The 16,428-nt window shown below is 43.7% G+C and overlaps 2 protein-coding genes across 3 annotated transcripts in view; one reads left to right on the forward strand and one right to left on the reverse strand.

Moving 5' to 3' along the window:
* TP73 (tumor protein p73) overlaps positions 1 to 16,428 on the reverse strand; it is a 154,860-nt gene that overhangs the window by 137,598 nt on the left and 834 nt on the right. The gene's annotated exons all lie outside the window — the stretch shown is intronic.
* The window catches only part of WRAP73 (WD repeat containing, antisense to TP73), a 50,238-nt gene continuing 38,832 nt past the window's right edge, over positions 5,023 to 16,428 (forward strand). For both annotated transcript variants that reach the window (XM_066607373.1, XM_066607374.1), the window contains exons 1-2: positions 5,023 to 5,156; positions 8,213 to 8,365. In XM_066607373.1, the coding sequence (XP_066463470.1) occupies positions 5,073 to 5,156; positions 8,213 to 8,365 (237 nt within the window). In that variant the 5' untranslated portion in view covers positions 5,023 to 5,072. The remainder of the gene's footprint in view (positions 5,157 to 8,212; positions 8,366 to 16,428) is intronic.

Genomic DNA, 16,428 nt, shown 5'->3' on the forward strand with positions numbered 1-16,428 from the left:
TCATATCTATCTATCTATCTATCTCATATCTATCTATCTATCACATATCTATCTATCTATCTATCTATCTCATATCTATTTAATATCTATCTATCCAACCATCACATATCTATATATCTGATTATCTATCTATCTATCTCATATCTATCTATCTATCACATATATATCTATCTATCTCATATCTATTTAATATCTATCTATCCAACCATCACATATCTATATATCTGATTATCTATCTATCTATCTCATATCTATCTATCTATCTCATATCTATCTATCTATCTCATATCTATCTATCTATCACATATCTATCTATCTATCTATCTCATATCTATTTAATATCTATCTATCCAACCATCACATATCTATATATCTGATTATCTATCTATCTATCTATCTATTGTGTATGGATATATAACTATGAATTTGTTTCTAAATAACTGTCTGTTTGTATCTGTATGGCTGGTATATTTTGAACAATTAATGCTTTTAACATTAAATATATTTAATAACGTATTTATGCCAAAAAAAAATTCTAGTAGTTGTAATACATTAAATATCCCATGGAATTACTGAATATAATATTTGTATTCTCCTTTACTAATAGAAGTTGGGTTATTAAATTTAAATATGCAATTTAGAATATATATATATTTTTTCATTTTATAGCAAAAATGATATCTGACATAGCTACATATGGTTTTGTATTTCAATTTTCATTGTACATGTTAATAGTATCAATTTTATTCTAAATTTACATTTATTTCTCTTATATTATGTATACAAATTTATAATATAGGCACACACAGGCTATATGCATACTATTTTTTGCTGTGTAATAAAATGAGAAACCTGCATGTGTTATATAATATATAACATATACAGTATATAATACATACAAACATATATGTTAGTCAGTGCCATACAAAGGTTTACTTCTATAGCCCATTAACCTCTTTGAGGTTGCATTTTGTAGCAAAAGCTTCCAAACAGTTATAAAATGTATCATGCACTGATAATAAATAACAATATACTCGAATAACAAAATAGATACAAATGCAAGAAAATTTAAAAAAAATGAATACCCAGAGAAAACAAATACTAGAAATACATGTACATAGGGATTTTAAAAGTTGGACCCAAGATTTGGGGCATCCTTTCTGTGCGCTGTCTGATGAGCTGAACACTTCACATTGACATGTGCTATTTTCATCTGAAAATCAGACCTGAATAGGACATGAGGTGATGTTTTTTATTCAGACTATTCCTCATAATAAAAAAAATGAATAGGTGCTATTTCTGTCTCATTTTTGGACCGATTTTTTTTTTTTTTTGGTCCAAAAATCGGATGGAAAACACGATTTTTTTACATGGCATGCTCTATTTTTATTCAGGAATTGTTCATGATTTGATATAGTGGACAAAAAACCCCACTGAGTGCAAGTGTGATATGTTTTTTTCATGTGTGAAAATGCAAGTAAAAGTCACATGAGCAATGATACTATAGGATACGTTTTTCTCACAAAATGCATCACAATCGCAGGTTTACGAGAAGGATATCGGTCTGAGTTTTACGTAGTGATATCGCATTCGCCCTTGTAAATGCAGCCTGATGATGGGGATTGAACTGATGATTATTACTGCATTGTATACAGTAATACATAAATAGAAACATTTGAGAACAACTCAAAACTTTTATGATATTCCATCTTTTGGGCAAATTTACTGTAGCTCAACTATGAACCTTCTCTAAAAACCGACTGAAATCCGACTGCGAATGTTCCCTGTGGACCTTTGGTCATGTGCAGAGGGGTTCTTAGAATGTTTTCATCCGATATGCTGATAATTATTGTCTATGGCTACAAAACAATCGATCCCAGCAAATAGAAAAGTTTGTTTACAAAATTTGTGAAAGGAGTTTTGGGTTTATAGAAGAGATTTCTGACTGATCTTACAAATGATGAAATTCGTCAGAGTTGACCATTTACACGCGGATATTGTAAGGTTAATCATTCTCATCTTCCTTAAACCTTTCTATTCTCTGTAATGGACTTGTCTTCCAGATAGTTTTCAGATACTGTTTACACGCTCCAATCATTGTGATTGGGAGACATATTTTTAAGCATGTCAGATCAGTTCTCTGGAAATGAGATAGATTTCAATCAGATCAATTGGCCTTGAGGGCTCCTTCACACTGGCAAGCGTAATATTGCCGCAAGAAAATCGCAGCAATATCGCATTTTTGTTCATGCAATGTTTGAGCATCCATGATGCTTTATCCTGGAAAAATATCCTGCATCGCAGCAGCCGGCGTTTTTCCCGCAGGATAGAGAATAACAGGTGTTGCTAATGTTAAAAACGCATCGCACGAACATCACAAGTTTCTGCGTTGCAATTAATCGGAGGCTCCATAGGGAGACATGGGCGAGAAAAAATTGCAAAACACAGACAGATAGGGCAGGCAGCGATTTATAAATCGTGCAGCATCACATGATAGAAAACAGCGCAAATGGAAGTGAAGTCATTGAAAAGCATGGATTTCACGGATCAGCATTTTCTCATCACTCAAAAATCACGCAATTTTCTCGTAAATGTGAAGGCAGTCTTACAACAATTTAGATATTGGTCTGATTGGGCAGCAAAAAAGTCCTCGATCAGATTTTGATCAGCGATTTTTAACACTGCGTCAAAAGATGAGTCTTGATTAGAGATGAGCGAACGTACTCGGATAAGCACTACTCGTCCGAGTAATGTGCCTTATCCGAGTACCGCTGTACTCGTGCTGAAAGATTCGGGGCGCTCCGCTGCTGACAGGTGAGTCGGAGCGGGGCAGAGCGGCCAGGAGAGAAGGAGAGAAAGATCTCCCCTCCGTTCCTCCCCGCTCTCCCCTGCAGCTCCCGGCTCCGCAGCGCGTCCCGAATCTTACAGCACGAGTACAGCGGTACTCGGATAAGGCACATTACTCGGACGAGTAGTGCTTATCCGAGTACGTTCGCTCATCTCTAGTCTTGATCTATCTTTTGATGAAAAATGCTGGAAGCTCCATAAGACTCCTATGGGAGCTAAAAAAGGGGAGGGGTAAGGAGTTTACCTCCTGGAATTCCACGCTGCAGCGTATTTTTCACTCATGTGAATGGACGAGAAAATGCTAATTAAACTGGGGACTCGATCGCGGCTGTTCTTCATTGATGTGATTTTCGCCTGCGATGGGTCTGATGTAGGCCAAAGGCACATTTACACAAGTGGATGATCAGGCAGCAATGTTGGTAGGAATGTTTATTTGTCTGATTATCAGGCCATGTGAAGCTGGAACCCCATCAGCTGATGAGCACAAATATTTGTTCATCAGCTAATAGCATCTTTTTTGCAACGTAAAAAATGATTGTTTTCAGCAGCACATCTGCCCGTGTGAACATACTGCGCTGCAGACAATACTGCTATACTGGGGGTAAGCTATTGTATTAATGATTATCTGCAACGCACAGCTTGTCAGCCTGTGTGAAGGTCTTTTAAAAAAGTGTCAATCTTATTGATTGGTGCTCGTTAGGGTGGAACTAGTAATTAATAGGAAATTATAGTACCAGTGTTTCTGGTGGAACAATGCATCACACAGCTCTGCTACATGCAGGTCACACACACACAGCTCTGCTACATGCACGTCACAAACACAGTACTGCTACATACATTGTTCACCACATGCAACAGTGATCAGAAGCAGCACAGCAGTGGAGATGAAGGACCTGTGATCACATCACCGTTATGCTCCGCCCGTGATCACATGACGGTTTCACTCATCTGGAGTGAATGACTTACATGCTCCGCCCCTGATCATATGATGGTGACGTCATAAAAGGTCCTGCCTCCTTGTGCAAACTACGGGTGAACTACAACCCCCCTGCGGCATATATCTATATTCCACAACACTTCTGCTGGATTCACAACCTGATTGATTGTTTGGATTGGCTGATTCACATTGATTACTATCATTCATTATGTGGGGCTCACAGCACTGCTCTTATTGGTATTCTATAGTCTATTATGTAAGGGCTATTATTATATAGCTGTGGCCTGGCCTCAGGGAACTAGGCACCGTGTGACACCATGTGCTATATCTGCAGTGTATGGTGTTGGGGGCCCTTAGAGCATTATTTAGGCAACTGTATGAAAGTGCTACTTACCAACATGTGGCACTATTGTTGGGCGCACTATATGGTGCTTATAACTGGGCACTGTGTGGCATGGTGACCCTGTTTAGAAGCATGCGCTGCACATATAGGCCGGTCCGCCCTCACCACACAAAACATGGCGAACACACTGCTGTACTTTAATTTAATGCAAATAGACTTTTTTTAGGCGAACCAAAAAAGTTGACAAAAACTTTTTATTTTTACTTTTTGTACACATTATCACTAAAAAAAAATCAAAAAAATATTTAAAAAAATGTCAGTGAAAAAAGTTTTAAAAAATTGTTCTGTCACACAAGAAAAAAAAAAGCAACAAAAATGATTCTGTCAGCCGGCCATAAAGCCACTAGGTGTGTTAGACAGCCTCTGGTCGTTAAGGGGTTAATGACAGGCGAGGGGGCAGCAGCACGCGCAACCGCACCAGTCTCGGCTACGTCATTACTAAACACTTATTTCTGCGCGTCTTCTGCACCGCGTCGTCCTGTTAATTAGTGGCAACTAAACTGCCGCCCCAGATGTGACAGGAGACACCGGGAAGAAGCCCGGGCCGCGCTCCCGCCCCACTTCCCGCCTCTCCTCGCAGCCCACATTCCCGCCTCTACAGCCCGCCTCCGAGAGCTAGACCCGCCCCTCGTTGTTTCTGGTATCAATCTATGCGCGTGGCCCCGCCCCCTAGAGAACTCGCCTCTATCCACGCCTATTTTTATGTTAATCAAAACAAGTCTGCCTCACGTTTCCCTTGACTAACCTGTGTAGCCACGCCTTTTACAATGCTGATACCTCCCCTAGACGCACTCGGACGCCCACTAACGTCCCTTCCGTAGCCGGTGACGTCACCGTGCTCCGCCCCCCGCTCTAGACATGGAGCCGGCTGCTGCCGTGTAACTGATGAGAGCGAGCATCATGAATTTCTCCGAAGTGTTCAAGCTTTCCAACCAGCTGTGCAAGTTCTCCCCCAATGGGAAATACTTGGTGAGTGCGCTGTGCAGCTGCGGCCGAACTACATATCCCAGCATGCTCTAGGTGGAACGCTGGCACTTGTGGTACCACGGCTGTTTGCCGGCAGCACAGGTGTATCAGGTTTCGGCTTGTGTTGCTTGACCTGTGTAGTATATTCACAGCTAGGTGTGCAGTTGGCCGGACAATTGGATTACAATGACTGCTGACAGCCGCGAGGATCATGGGAATTGTAGTTCATTAAGTGCTGCCCTTAGCGGGACCCAGATGGGCTGCTGTATACATCCACTTACGAGTAGTCATAGTGGTGGACGCAGTTTTGATCCGTGTAAACGCACTGTGTAGTTGCGGTTTTGGCGTGTGCACAATTCTTTACGTTTGTCAAATCGGTTTCCCTGTGTTTCTACATGCGCCCCCAAAAAATGCAAGAAGGCCCAATGGATGACTTCTGCTTTGGTCCGTGATGAAGACTAAAATGTGATTTGGTCTATTATTATTTTTTTTTTTTTTAAATTTTCTTTACATGTTAAAAAAATGCCCGTCTGAAAACCCCAATATCATTTAATCCGCCTGTATTCAACATATAGAAGATACGCCTACGGGCAAATTACACACACATAGTACGCTGTATGTAACAGCAATTCAGATACATTGTCTTTCGCCCCCCCCCCCCCCCCTTGCGTATAAGACATGCAGCATCTTCTATTTTGCACGCACCGCCCTATTGTTCTCTTTGGGTGCGTATATAGCGCTGTACGTATGCAATACACTGCCTATGTGCAGAACCTTATACCAGGCGCTAAGCGACAGAGCAGGAGCTGGTGACACCGCGCAGGAGGGCGTGCGGGAGATACATTGTCATGCACAATAGCCGGCTCACACCGCAGTAAAAGGCTGCTGAATACACGCCGCGTCTTACGCATACGGCCCTGTGAATGAGCGTTACGGCTGTATTCACACAGGCCACTACGTTTAGGTTTTTTTTTCTGTCTGATTCCGAGATGGACAGAAGTCGCGCAGTAAAAGAACCCGTAAAGGGTAATTCACTCGAGCAATTGTTCTCTTGGACTGATAGGCTGAGTTTGAAAAATTGCTGCTCGTTCTATATGTGCGAAGATGGGCCATAGTTGGCCATGGAAGGGTTAGCCCCCCCCCCCCCCAAAAAAAACACATTGCAATGGCATGTGAGTACAATGAGTTTTTAACGTATGTTACAACGGGAACTACAAAACAGAACCGGGAACTGCCGAAAAAACGTGAAAAATGTTCAATCTTTCATGGACAAAAATCACAATTGCCTGTGTGACCCGGGTGACAAAATCGTGCGTTTTCTTTTTCTCCACGTGACGCGACAGCGCTACAAATCCCATGTATGTGAATGCTTTCCAACGGGTTCCCTCACATTGGTGATGTTTTGTAGGCTGCTACATTGCCGGGAAAAAAATCACGGGTTGCTCAATGTTGCATTTGCATTGTTTGTACCCCATGTTTCCCTATGGAGCCTTCCTTTGTGTTGCATCGCGCGGCATGAAAACACGGTTTTCGCACGGTGCAACTTAAACAGTAGGAAGTCCTACTGTTTCCCCTAAAATAAGCCCAAGCTACATTAACAAACCCCAAAACAATACATCACCTAAGAGGCGCTGTCCGCTCCGCCGCAGTTCACATTGAATGGCTGTGATTGGTTCATCGAGCGCTGCAGTGATTGGCTGAGCTGCGGTGCTGGAGAACCAGTCAGAGCCTGTGCTTCTTGGAGGCGGGATGTTTGAACCCCTTGACCAAGTAGCTGCGGTTGAAGACTAGAGACAAGTGCGGCGGAACTGCTGGTGAAGTGTGGCGGAGCAGACAGCGCCTGTTAGGTAATGTTTTGGGTTTTTATGCCGCTAGGGCCTATTTTCAGGGTAAGGCTTATATTTCAGCCCCCCTCCCCCTACCCCCGAAAATCCTGGCAAAAGAGCGCCACAGAATCGTGATGTCACTGCAAAAAAACCCGCAGAGACATTGCACAGAACACAGATGCGATATCCCTGTCGCCCGTGTGAAAGAGGCCTTAGCCTGAAGCTACTTTGGCATCCCATATGCACACTGTACATGGCACTAAATAACAGCTGGAAGTTAATTGGTTAAAGCAAAATAACTGATGGGAAATTATACAACTTTGTAGATTACTTTACATTTCAGTTTGTCATTTTCAAGACCCCTGCTTGCTGCCAGTGAATCCAAAAGCTGAATATTTGTAAAGTCCTAATACTTCTCACAGCTGAGGGTTTGCTACAATTGCATCCAGTTTAGACAGTCCTCTGTGCACTATACAGATAGGACTTCAGACTGCTACATTTTAGGGCTCTTTCACATCTGCACTCTTTTTTTTCTTCCATCTAGCAGTTCCATCTGAAAAGTAGCGGAGTGGCAAACAACAGTTCCATCTAAGGACCTTGCATTTTCTGTGAAAAAAAACAAACAAACCAAAACAAGTAAACCTCCCCTCTGTTATAGTCAATGGGCGAGGGAAACAAATCCAAAAACCACTCCATTCTGGTTTTGATATCTGATTAATGTGTTTTAAACAAGCTCACAGAACGTTAGAAAGAGAAAGGACTGCGAAATGGGGCGGTTACAAATGGATGGAAACAGAAACCAAGTGATACAAAGTGTCTTTTTTTAAAAAAAATTGATCCGACTACTGGATTTATTAAAAAACACCAACTACCGCTTGCCTTCCTTCTTGCCACCCATTTCATAAACAAAAAAAATAAAAGGATCCTTTCAAAACGGAAATGAAAGCTCTGCAGTGAGCGGGACGGCACGTCACCGATGCGTCGTGGCGGGACGGTATTTGTGGCATTCTCCTACTAGTGCACTGTGCTGCACTATTTCATGCCACGTGTGCTCATGCCCTTATACTGCTGATATTTACGTTCAGCTCACAGAGGGTTGTCTACATGTAATTGTAGCAAATCCTCAGCGGTGAGAAGTATTTGCTCTGAATGGGTTTTGAACCTTTGAATGTCAACCAAAATGTTTCCCTTCATGTTCAATGGCTACTGATGTTTGTGCTCTCTCGTCCCCAGGCCTCCTGTGTGCAGTACAGACTGGTCATCCGCGATGTGAACACCTTACAGATCCTCCAGCTCTACACCTGCCTGGATCAGATCCAGCATGTCGGGTGGTCCGCAGACTCCATGTTCATCCTGTGTGCCATGTACAAGAGGGGGATTGTACAGGTGTGTGCTGGGGGGACACTAAAACTCTTCATACGCAACCAACAGCGCTTGCCTCTGTGCTCGGGGATGGCCGGCGCTGCTTCTCCCTGCTCCAGTGGGCGCAAGAAAGAGATATAGATATATATAATTGGTATAAAGAAAGTTCTGCAACTTTCTGATGTGTTCTGCATCATTTCCTCAGTATTCCCAATCTGTACTTGCAGCCATTCAGTGTCTGCTGTCAGTGGATATTGCAGGGGTTTAGATGATAAACCCCGCATGCACTAGTTTCCAGACTGTCAGGACCCTGTGCAAGCACAGAGGAAACGAGTGCATGCATAGTGGCTTTCATCAGAGGTTGCGGATGGGCATCTCTTGTCCTGTTCCACAATTTGTAACCACTGCATATAATAAAAATGGAGTGGTGCGCTGGTAGGGGCCAGAGGGGCATTAAACGGCTTGGCTTCACCGAAATGGGGAAACGGTGGAGAACTTGTAAAACTAAGGCCTCATGTCCACCCGAAAAATACAATCCGCCCAGAATCTGCCGCGGATTTCCGCTGCGGATTTGCTTTAAATGGCATTTTTTTTTTGCATGCAGGTATCCGCACACACTGCTATCAATGTGATAGCAATGTTGCCGATCTGCGCGGAATCCGCGCCAAAATGGAGCATGCCGCGTTTTTCTCCCACGCGTGAAAAACGCAATTCTTTTAAAATGCCATCTGCGGGTGCAAAAATCAATTTAATGGATCGCAGATAGAGATGAGCGGGCATACTCGTCCAAGCTTGATGCTCGTTCGAGTATTAGGGTGCTCGAGATGCTCGTTACTCGAGACGAGCACCACGCGGTGCTTGTCTCGATTAAACGAGCACTGACCATTGAATTCAATGGAGCCGGCAATACAGCCGGCTCCATTGAAAGCAATGGGCTGCCGGCTAGCGCGGGATGAATTTTCAGGAAGGGCTTAAAAATATAAGCCCTTACCTGAAAATCATCCTAAAATGTGTAAAAAGTAAAAAAAAAAAAATATACTCACCTTGTCCCGGCAGAACGATGTTAGCCCATTGAACTCAATGGAGCTGGCAATACAGCCGGCTCCATTGAAAGCAATGGGCTGCTGGCGATCGCACAATGAATTTTCGGGAAGGGCTTAAATATATAAGCCCTTCCCTGCAATTCATCCAGAAATGTGTAAAAATAAAAAATATATATATATACTCACCTGGTCCCGGCAGACAGAGTTCAGCTGCCGCCAGCTGGCAGTTCTCCTGAACTGCTCTGAACAGCTGTGAGTAGTATTCAGCAGCCGGGGATTTAAAATCCCCGCCTGCTGAATGAGCTGCCTCTGATTGGTCACAGCCTGACCAATCAGAGGCAGATCTCACTCATACCCATTCATGAATGGGTGAGTGAATGCTGCCTCTGATTGGCTCGGGCAGCTCTCAGCTGAATGACAGCAGTTCAGCACCACAGTGCAGGGGACAGCAGGAGAAGACGTGGCTGTGCCCCAGCAGCTGAAGGGAGGTGAGTATCTATTTTTTTTGTTTTTTAAATCACTTTTAATTCATTTCCAGGGAATGGCTTATATGTAAAGTCCTTCCCTGGAAAAGAATTCAGGTGTGCCAGCGGACCATTGTCTTCAATGGAGTCGCCGGCAGCAGCAGCGGCTCCATTGAAGAGAATGCCTGCATTTTTATTCTTTTTTGCACTAAAATCTTTCTTTTTCAGGTAAGGGCTTATATTTTTAAGCCCTTCCCGAAAATTCATCCCGCGCTCGCCGGCAGCCCATTGCTTTCAATGGAGTCGGCTGTATTGCCGGCTCCATTGAATTCAATGGGCTAACATCGTTCTTCTCTGCCACAGCTGTTACAGCTGTGGCAGAGGAGAATGATCGTTGTGCTGACAGTGTGTGTGTGTGTGTGTGGGGGGGGGTCTCACTCTTGCCACTATTGTGGCTTAATAGTGAGACCTCGGAGCCCGAAATGCAGCCCTGCATGTTGCTCCTCGCCTGCCTTATCCATTTCTGTGTTTTTTACATGACTTTGGTGATTTGCTAAGATTTTCACAAATGAAAACCTTAGCGGAGCACCAGTCATATACAAAAATGCTCGAGTCCCCCATTGACTTCAATGGGGTTCGTTACTCGAAACGAACTCTCGAGCATCACTGAAAGTTCGACTCGAGTAACGAGCACCCGAGCATTTTGGTGCTCGCTCATCTCTAATCGCGGATGGCCAATGATTCCCTATGGGCAAAATCCACTGCAGAATCCGCAATTCCATTTAGCTAGTGGACATGAGGCCTTAGACTGGTCACCCCCTTTATTCTGTCCAGATAACATAGGCCAGTTATCGGGGTTCTGTCTTGTAATGGACTGTGTTCATCATAAGACCAGCGCAGATGCAATGAAAGTTCTTATTGACTGACTGTGAGTAGAGATATTTAGTTCCTTAGCACTTTCAAGATCTATGGAAGCTGTCAGTGAATTAGAACTTATTATTAATATTATATATACATATAAATATTTTTTTTTTTTTTTTTTTACATCCAAATGCTGAAAAGCCTTTTTTGATCATACCAGATTTGCATGAGCGCAGCTCTATATAGGGCTTTTTGCTGTCTGTGTAATACTACAGATAGCACAGACCTCATTATAGCCTTTAGTGTTATACACATGGGGGCTGAAAATCTTGTCGCTTGTACTATTCCTGTCCGTTTCATGAACAAGACATGGGACATGCCAACGTACTGTGTCCTTGTGTACAAGACAGCAAACGGAGTGCTGTCAGTGTGCAGTCCAATGTGAGTTGCACCTGAGACCCTCAGGCACAATTTGCATTTACGGCTAGTGTGTGCCGTAATGAAATGTGTCATTTGGATGTGATCAGGATGGGTTTTCTGCTGCTTGATGTCAGCAAAAACATTGTCATTTACTGACAGCAAGCAGAGCTTCTGAAAATGGAGAGAGCTATTCCAAAGTTGCAGAATTTTTCCTTATGCATTGATTAAGCTTAACGGGGTATTCTGGGTCTTTATCTTTTCTATTAATAAGACATGGACCTGGTGCTTGGATCCCTGTTGATTCCCGTGGCTGCTGTCAGCACTGCCCATAGCGCTGCGGCCCGGATTGGTATTGCTGAAGCAGCTCCCGTTGTATTCCATAAGAGCTGTGCCTGCAGTAACAACTTAGTCCACTGTACTATGGTCAGTGCTGTCTGCTTCCTTCGCTGACTTCTGTGACAGCAGCCATCGGAATCAGCTGATCGGCGGTCATCCGAGCGGCTGATCACCACCAATCATTTATTGATGACCTGTTGGTCATTCAATAGAAAAAAAATAAAGAGTTCCAGAATACCCTTTTAGCTGTCAACATCTGAAATCGCCTTTAACCAGAGTTAAAAAAAAAAAAAAAAAATTGTGTCTGGAGCATGACCTTTTGGTGTATCTCTACAAGGGGGTGTGACTCCATATTTCTTCTTGGAAGCATCAGGTTGACCTTTTGGATGATGGAGATGCAGTGCTCTCACAAGCAGTGTGGCCCTTAAAGAGGTTCTGTCATTGGATAAGTCAGTGGGGCTAGCTGCATGGCCCTGCAGTTGCGGTTTCACTACCTACCCCTGCTCTTGTTTCTTATTCGCTTCCTTTCACTCAGGCGGGGTCTTTCAAGTCGACTCGTGTGTCAAGTGGGCGGTCCCCCATCGCTCACTTGGTGACCTGGGATGTCAGACTTGATTGAGGGGGAAACAAAAACTGGGATAGAGGCAGTGTTGCTGCAGAGTCATGCAGCCGGCCCCACTGACTTTATCTTGTGACAGTTCTTCTATAAGGCTGGGTTCACACAGGATGGATTTGCCGTGGAAATTCTGTGCGGCAAATCCACCCATGGCTCCTAATCCCGGGATTAGCCAGCCATGTGGACGAGATTTTGCAAACCGTTGTCGCAAAGCTGTACTGAGGCACAGAATTTATTATATATAAAATGTTTTCTTTTTTTTTCCTGCCGCGGCCTCATGCCTCTCTATGGGGAGAGAAATCCACAACAAAATGCTGGTAGCCAAACCACTCCAAAACCCGCGGCAAACTGCAGCACTTATCCCACAGAAATCTTGCGTTTTTCTGTGCGGCCAAACCGTGAGATTTCCACGGGATTTCCGTCCTGTCTGAATCCAGCCTAAGTCTTGCCTTTACTATATCCTTGAGTGACTCTTAGACTGGGTTCATGCATGGCAGATTTGTCGCTGAAATTCCGTCTGGAATTTCGCCGTGGCAAATCTGCCTGCGGCCACTAATCCTGGGGTTTGCCACATGGGGTGGCAAATCCGTTGTGGCAAAGCCGGTGTTGTGGAGCAGATTTCCCGACCGCAGCAAGCCCATTCTTCTTTTTTTTTTCCGTTGCGGCCGCGCTCCCCTCTATGGGAGCGCTGGCCGCAATAGAAAAGCGTGTGGCCAAGCCACTCCAAAACCCGTGCTTAAGTGCAGTGGGTTTTGAAGCGGCGCTTTCCCGGCGGAATTCTCGTGTTTTTTTTTTTTTTTTTTGCTGCGGCCAAATCCTGAGATTTTCCTCTGGGAATACACCATGTGGGAAACCAGCCCTATAGTGTCTGCATTGGGAGCAGATGGTCTGTGATCAGAAGATAAAGGGACACTTTGCTCCCTGGATAGTTGAGTCCTACTTGTTTTCACAAGCAGTGGGGTGTCGGCTGACAACCTCCTCTAGCGTGTTTAAAGGGAACCTGTCCTCACCTTTGTGCCTTATAAAATACGGGGCTTAAAGGTGAGGGATCTGGGAGTCCAGGAAGCGGTGTTTCATACTTACTTTGTTCGCAGTGAGAAAACCATCACATTTGCTCTACTGGCTAACACAGTACCAAACCTTTTGACCTGGTGAGTATGAAAGCTCTTCCTGGACTCCAAGTTCCCTCACCTTTTGAGCTCCATAGCGTAGCTAGCCGAGCTCCCTATTCTCACACTATTGAGCCCCATGACGCAGTTTATGGGGCTCATAGCTATTGACAGGTTAAAGCTGCACCAACCCTCCAAACGTGTTGCACTGTATTCTGAGCAGTATTGCGGGTGTATGTGCACAGTTGTTTAGAACTACTTGTGATAAGACTGTCTCATCTGTTAGGACATGTTATCCGTTTACACCAGCCCGTTGATTCTTGGCCACTGATGACTGCGTAAGACTGTCTCAAGGCTTTTCTGCTGACAACTTCAAGAGTCTGAAAAGCTACCACAGTAGTCCTCTTATCTCAAGGTGACCATACACATTAGGCAGATTTGGTGGACTAGGCATCTAACATGCATGGAAGTGTCCGAACTTTTCCCCAGCTGCAGATATTGGGGCAGAATTTCAATAAATTGGTTGAATTTCAACCTTCCTGATCTTTCCTTTTTTTTTTTTCTCATGGGGATAAAGTGTTAGCAGAGGTGTCCGGCCGCGGCTTATTCCTCTCTTCCTACAGAGGACACATGCACGCTTGGCCGAATCTAGCATGCATGTGTATGGTGGGTACGGAAACCGTAGCGAGCATTCAGCTATCTTAAGGGTATGGCCATGTTTGCCAAAGGGTCACTCTTTTGAAAAAGTTTGATACATGGCGGCTTTTTAGTTATGTTCAAATCAGAATATCCTTCCAGTTGCTGCTACTCAATAGGTATTCTATTTGATGTAAGTTACCTGCTTGCTGGCAGTGAATGGAATTCATAGATTACATCCACAAGCTGAAAACCTCTCCTGATCCTGTCCAGCTGAGACAGCTATATGTTACACTACGGGTATCTTCACGTGGCAGAATTTTCCATGGCGAGCTCCACCTCTAAAAGCTGTCTTTTTGGCACGGATCCGCATATAGAACTTGCCCTGACTAAGTGCAAAATGCGAGAGTAGAATTCCGATGCGAAAAATTGCATTTCCATGTTGGAACTCCGCATGCATACTTAGAATTTGCCTGAATTTGTGTGGATTTACGCCGAAAACCACATTAAAACTGCGGATTTTGACATGTATTTTTTTTTTAAGCAAAATTTACACAGAAAATACTGCAGTGAATTGCGCTGTTTGAATATAACCTAAGATTACTTACAAAGCGGAGAGAGCAATATTGGGCCAAGAAACCTGGGCTGATATCGCGCTTGTCAACGTGCGTTTTATGCAAAAACGCCTCGTATCACTTCTATGAAATTACGATCTTCCGGCGCTTGTTTTACACCCTCTGGAAGATCAGCAAGCGTTTCCCATCTATTTCAGTGGGAAACCTCACATCACGCGGCATGCAATGTGTTCGACTGCGCCACTGAAAACAATGGCCGATGCGTTCTGAGGAACGTGAAAAAATAGGACATGCATGGGGTTCATATTTGTGCATCTCAAAACACACAAATCTCCTTGCCGTTGCTGATTTTCCTGTGGATTATGCAAAAAATATATGTTAAAAATTGCTCTTAAAGTCCACACTTGCGGATTTTGCTGTTGCGCTGCTTGCAAACTGCAGCAGATTTTGACCTCCCCATTGAACTCCATGCTGAAAACCCACAACAAGTCCAGAACGTCTCCACACTGGAAATTCACATATTGCAGATTGAAAAATCTCGCTGCACTGCTTATGGATGAGTAGTTTTTTCTTTTTTTAAATCCATATTTCCATTCACTGATGACAAGCAGAGATCTTGAACATAGTTGGATTTTTTTCATTGGCTAGTAGTTGGCCTCTGATTACACTGTAATGTGCAGTCATTTTATTATGCGCCGTAATATTCTGCACTTGTACCGGCCGCGGTGAGTAATGCCCGCCAGGAACAGAAGAAGTTTGATATGTGATGTATAAATGATTGTGTGGCCTGGATTGTTGATCAATAACATCACACCGGTGTATGTGTGTTTACAGCATGAGCATTGCTTTTTGAGCACACTCAGGATATCTAACTGTGCTTTTTGCGTCTGCAAGGTATGTTCATTTGCAAACGGGCTCAATGGTTGCTACTTAGTCTAATGAGTTCCAGATGTGTTTTCCTCTGCAATTACACAGTGTTTCACAATCTCCTAGCATATTTTACACTCATTTCCGCATCCCCATTGACTTCGATGGGGACTTTGGGTGCGCAAATGCATAAAAAAATACAGCATGCTGCATTTTTTTTTTTTTGACACTCGACAAAAATGCGCATGAAAATACCTGCATGTGAATGAACCTATTGAAATCAATGGGTTGAACTCTCTATTGCAAGCGCAATATGCTCGCGTGAAGGGAGCTAATTGTCAAAAACAAACACGACTCACGCAAATATGAACTTCTTTCTGTCAAATGGAGTGTGTGTGATATAAAAAAAAAAGAAATATATATATATATGCAATGTTTTCCCTCACCACAATGCAGTGTGGGAAATAAATCGCTGCGTGTTCTATGTTTTCACATTCCTTGGAAAGCATTACCTATTGTTTTCTATGGGACTGTATAACGCATTGCACGCGAGCGCGATGTAATGTTTCAATGGATAACAATAGGAAACACTTGCCAATCATCTAATGCGCCTGAAAGTTGCGCTGGAGGATCGCTACTTCACAGAAGTGATGGATGGTGTTGTTCCAGTAAAACGCCTCGCATCCATGTAAAAACGCATGCTGGCGAGCACGATATTACTCATGTGTAGGTGGCCTAAATCAGATTTTTGGAGCAATAGGAAGGATTCCAAACATACATCTATTGTCGAGTTGGTAATCTGTATGTTCGTTGGGCCTCATGTTAAAGGCATGGCTATTTTATAAATTAGATAAGCCGTCAGTGTCTGACCACTGGGACCCCCACTTATGGCCTTTTAGCTTACTTTCCCGAAACCGTGCCCTTACCGATATTCGATTTGAATGGCACAGTGTTGCAGTTCCCAACACCGCTGCTACTGATGGTTTTGGAAAAATTGAAGGCGCCTCAGTGCTTTTTTTCAGTGCCATGTCCCCTTTATTCTAGGCATCAGGGGTCCTAACTACTAGATAACGCCAATCGGGCATATATTATCCATAGGTAACGCGGGAAAACCCCTTTAGCGCAGGAGATGCTGTACAGTCTCATGAGTTGTCAACAAG

The sequence above is a fragment of the Eleutherodactylus coqui genome, chromosome 6 (genome assembly GCF_035609145.1).
Source record: "Eleutherodactylus coqui strain aEleCoq1 chromosome 6, aEleCoq1.hap1, whole genome shotgun sequence".
NCBI classification, from domain to species: domain Eukaryota; kingdom Metazoa; phylum Chordata; class Amphibia; order Anura; family Eleutherodactylidae; genus Eleutherodactylus; species Eleutherodactylus coqui.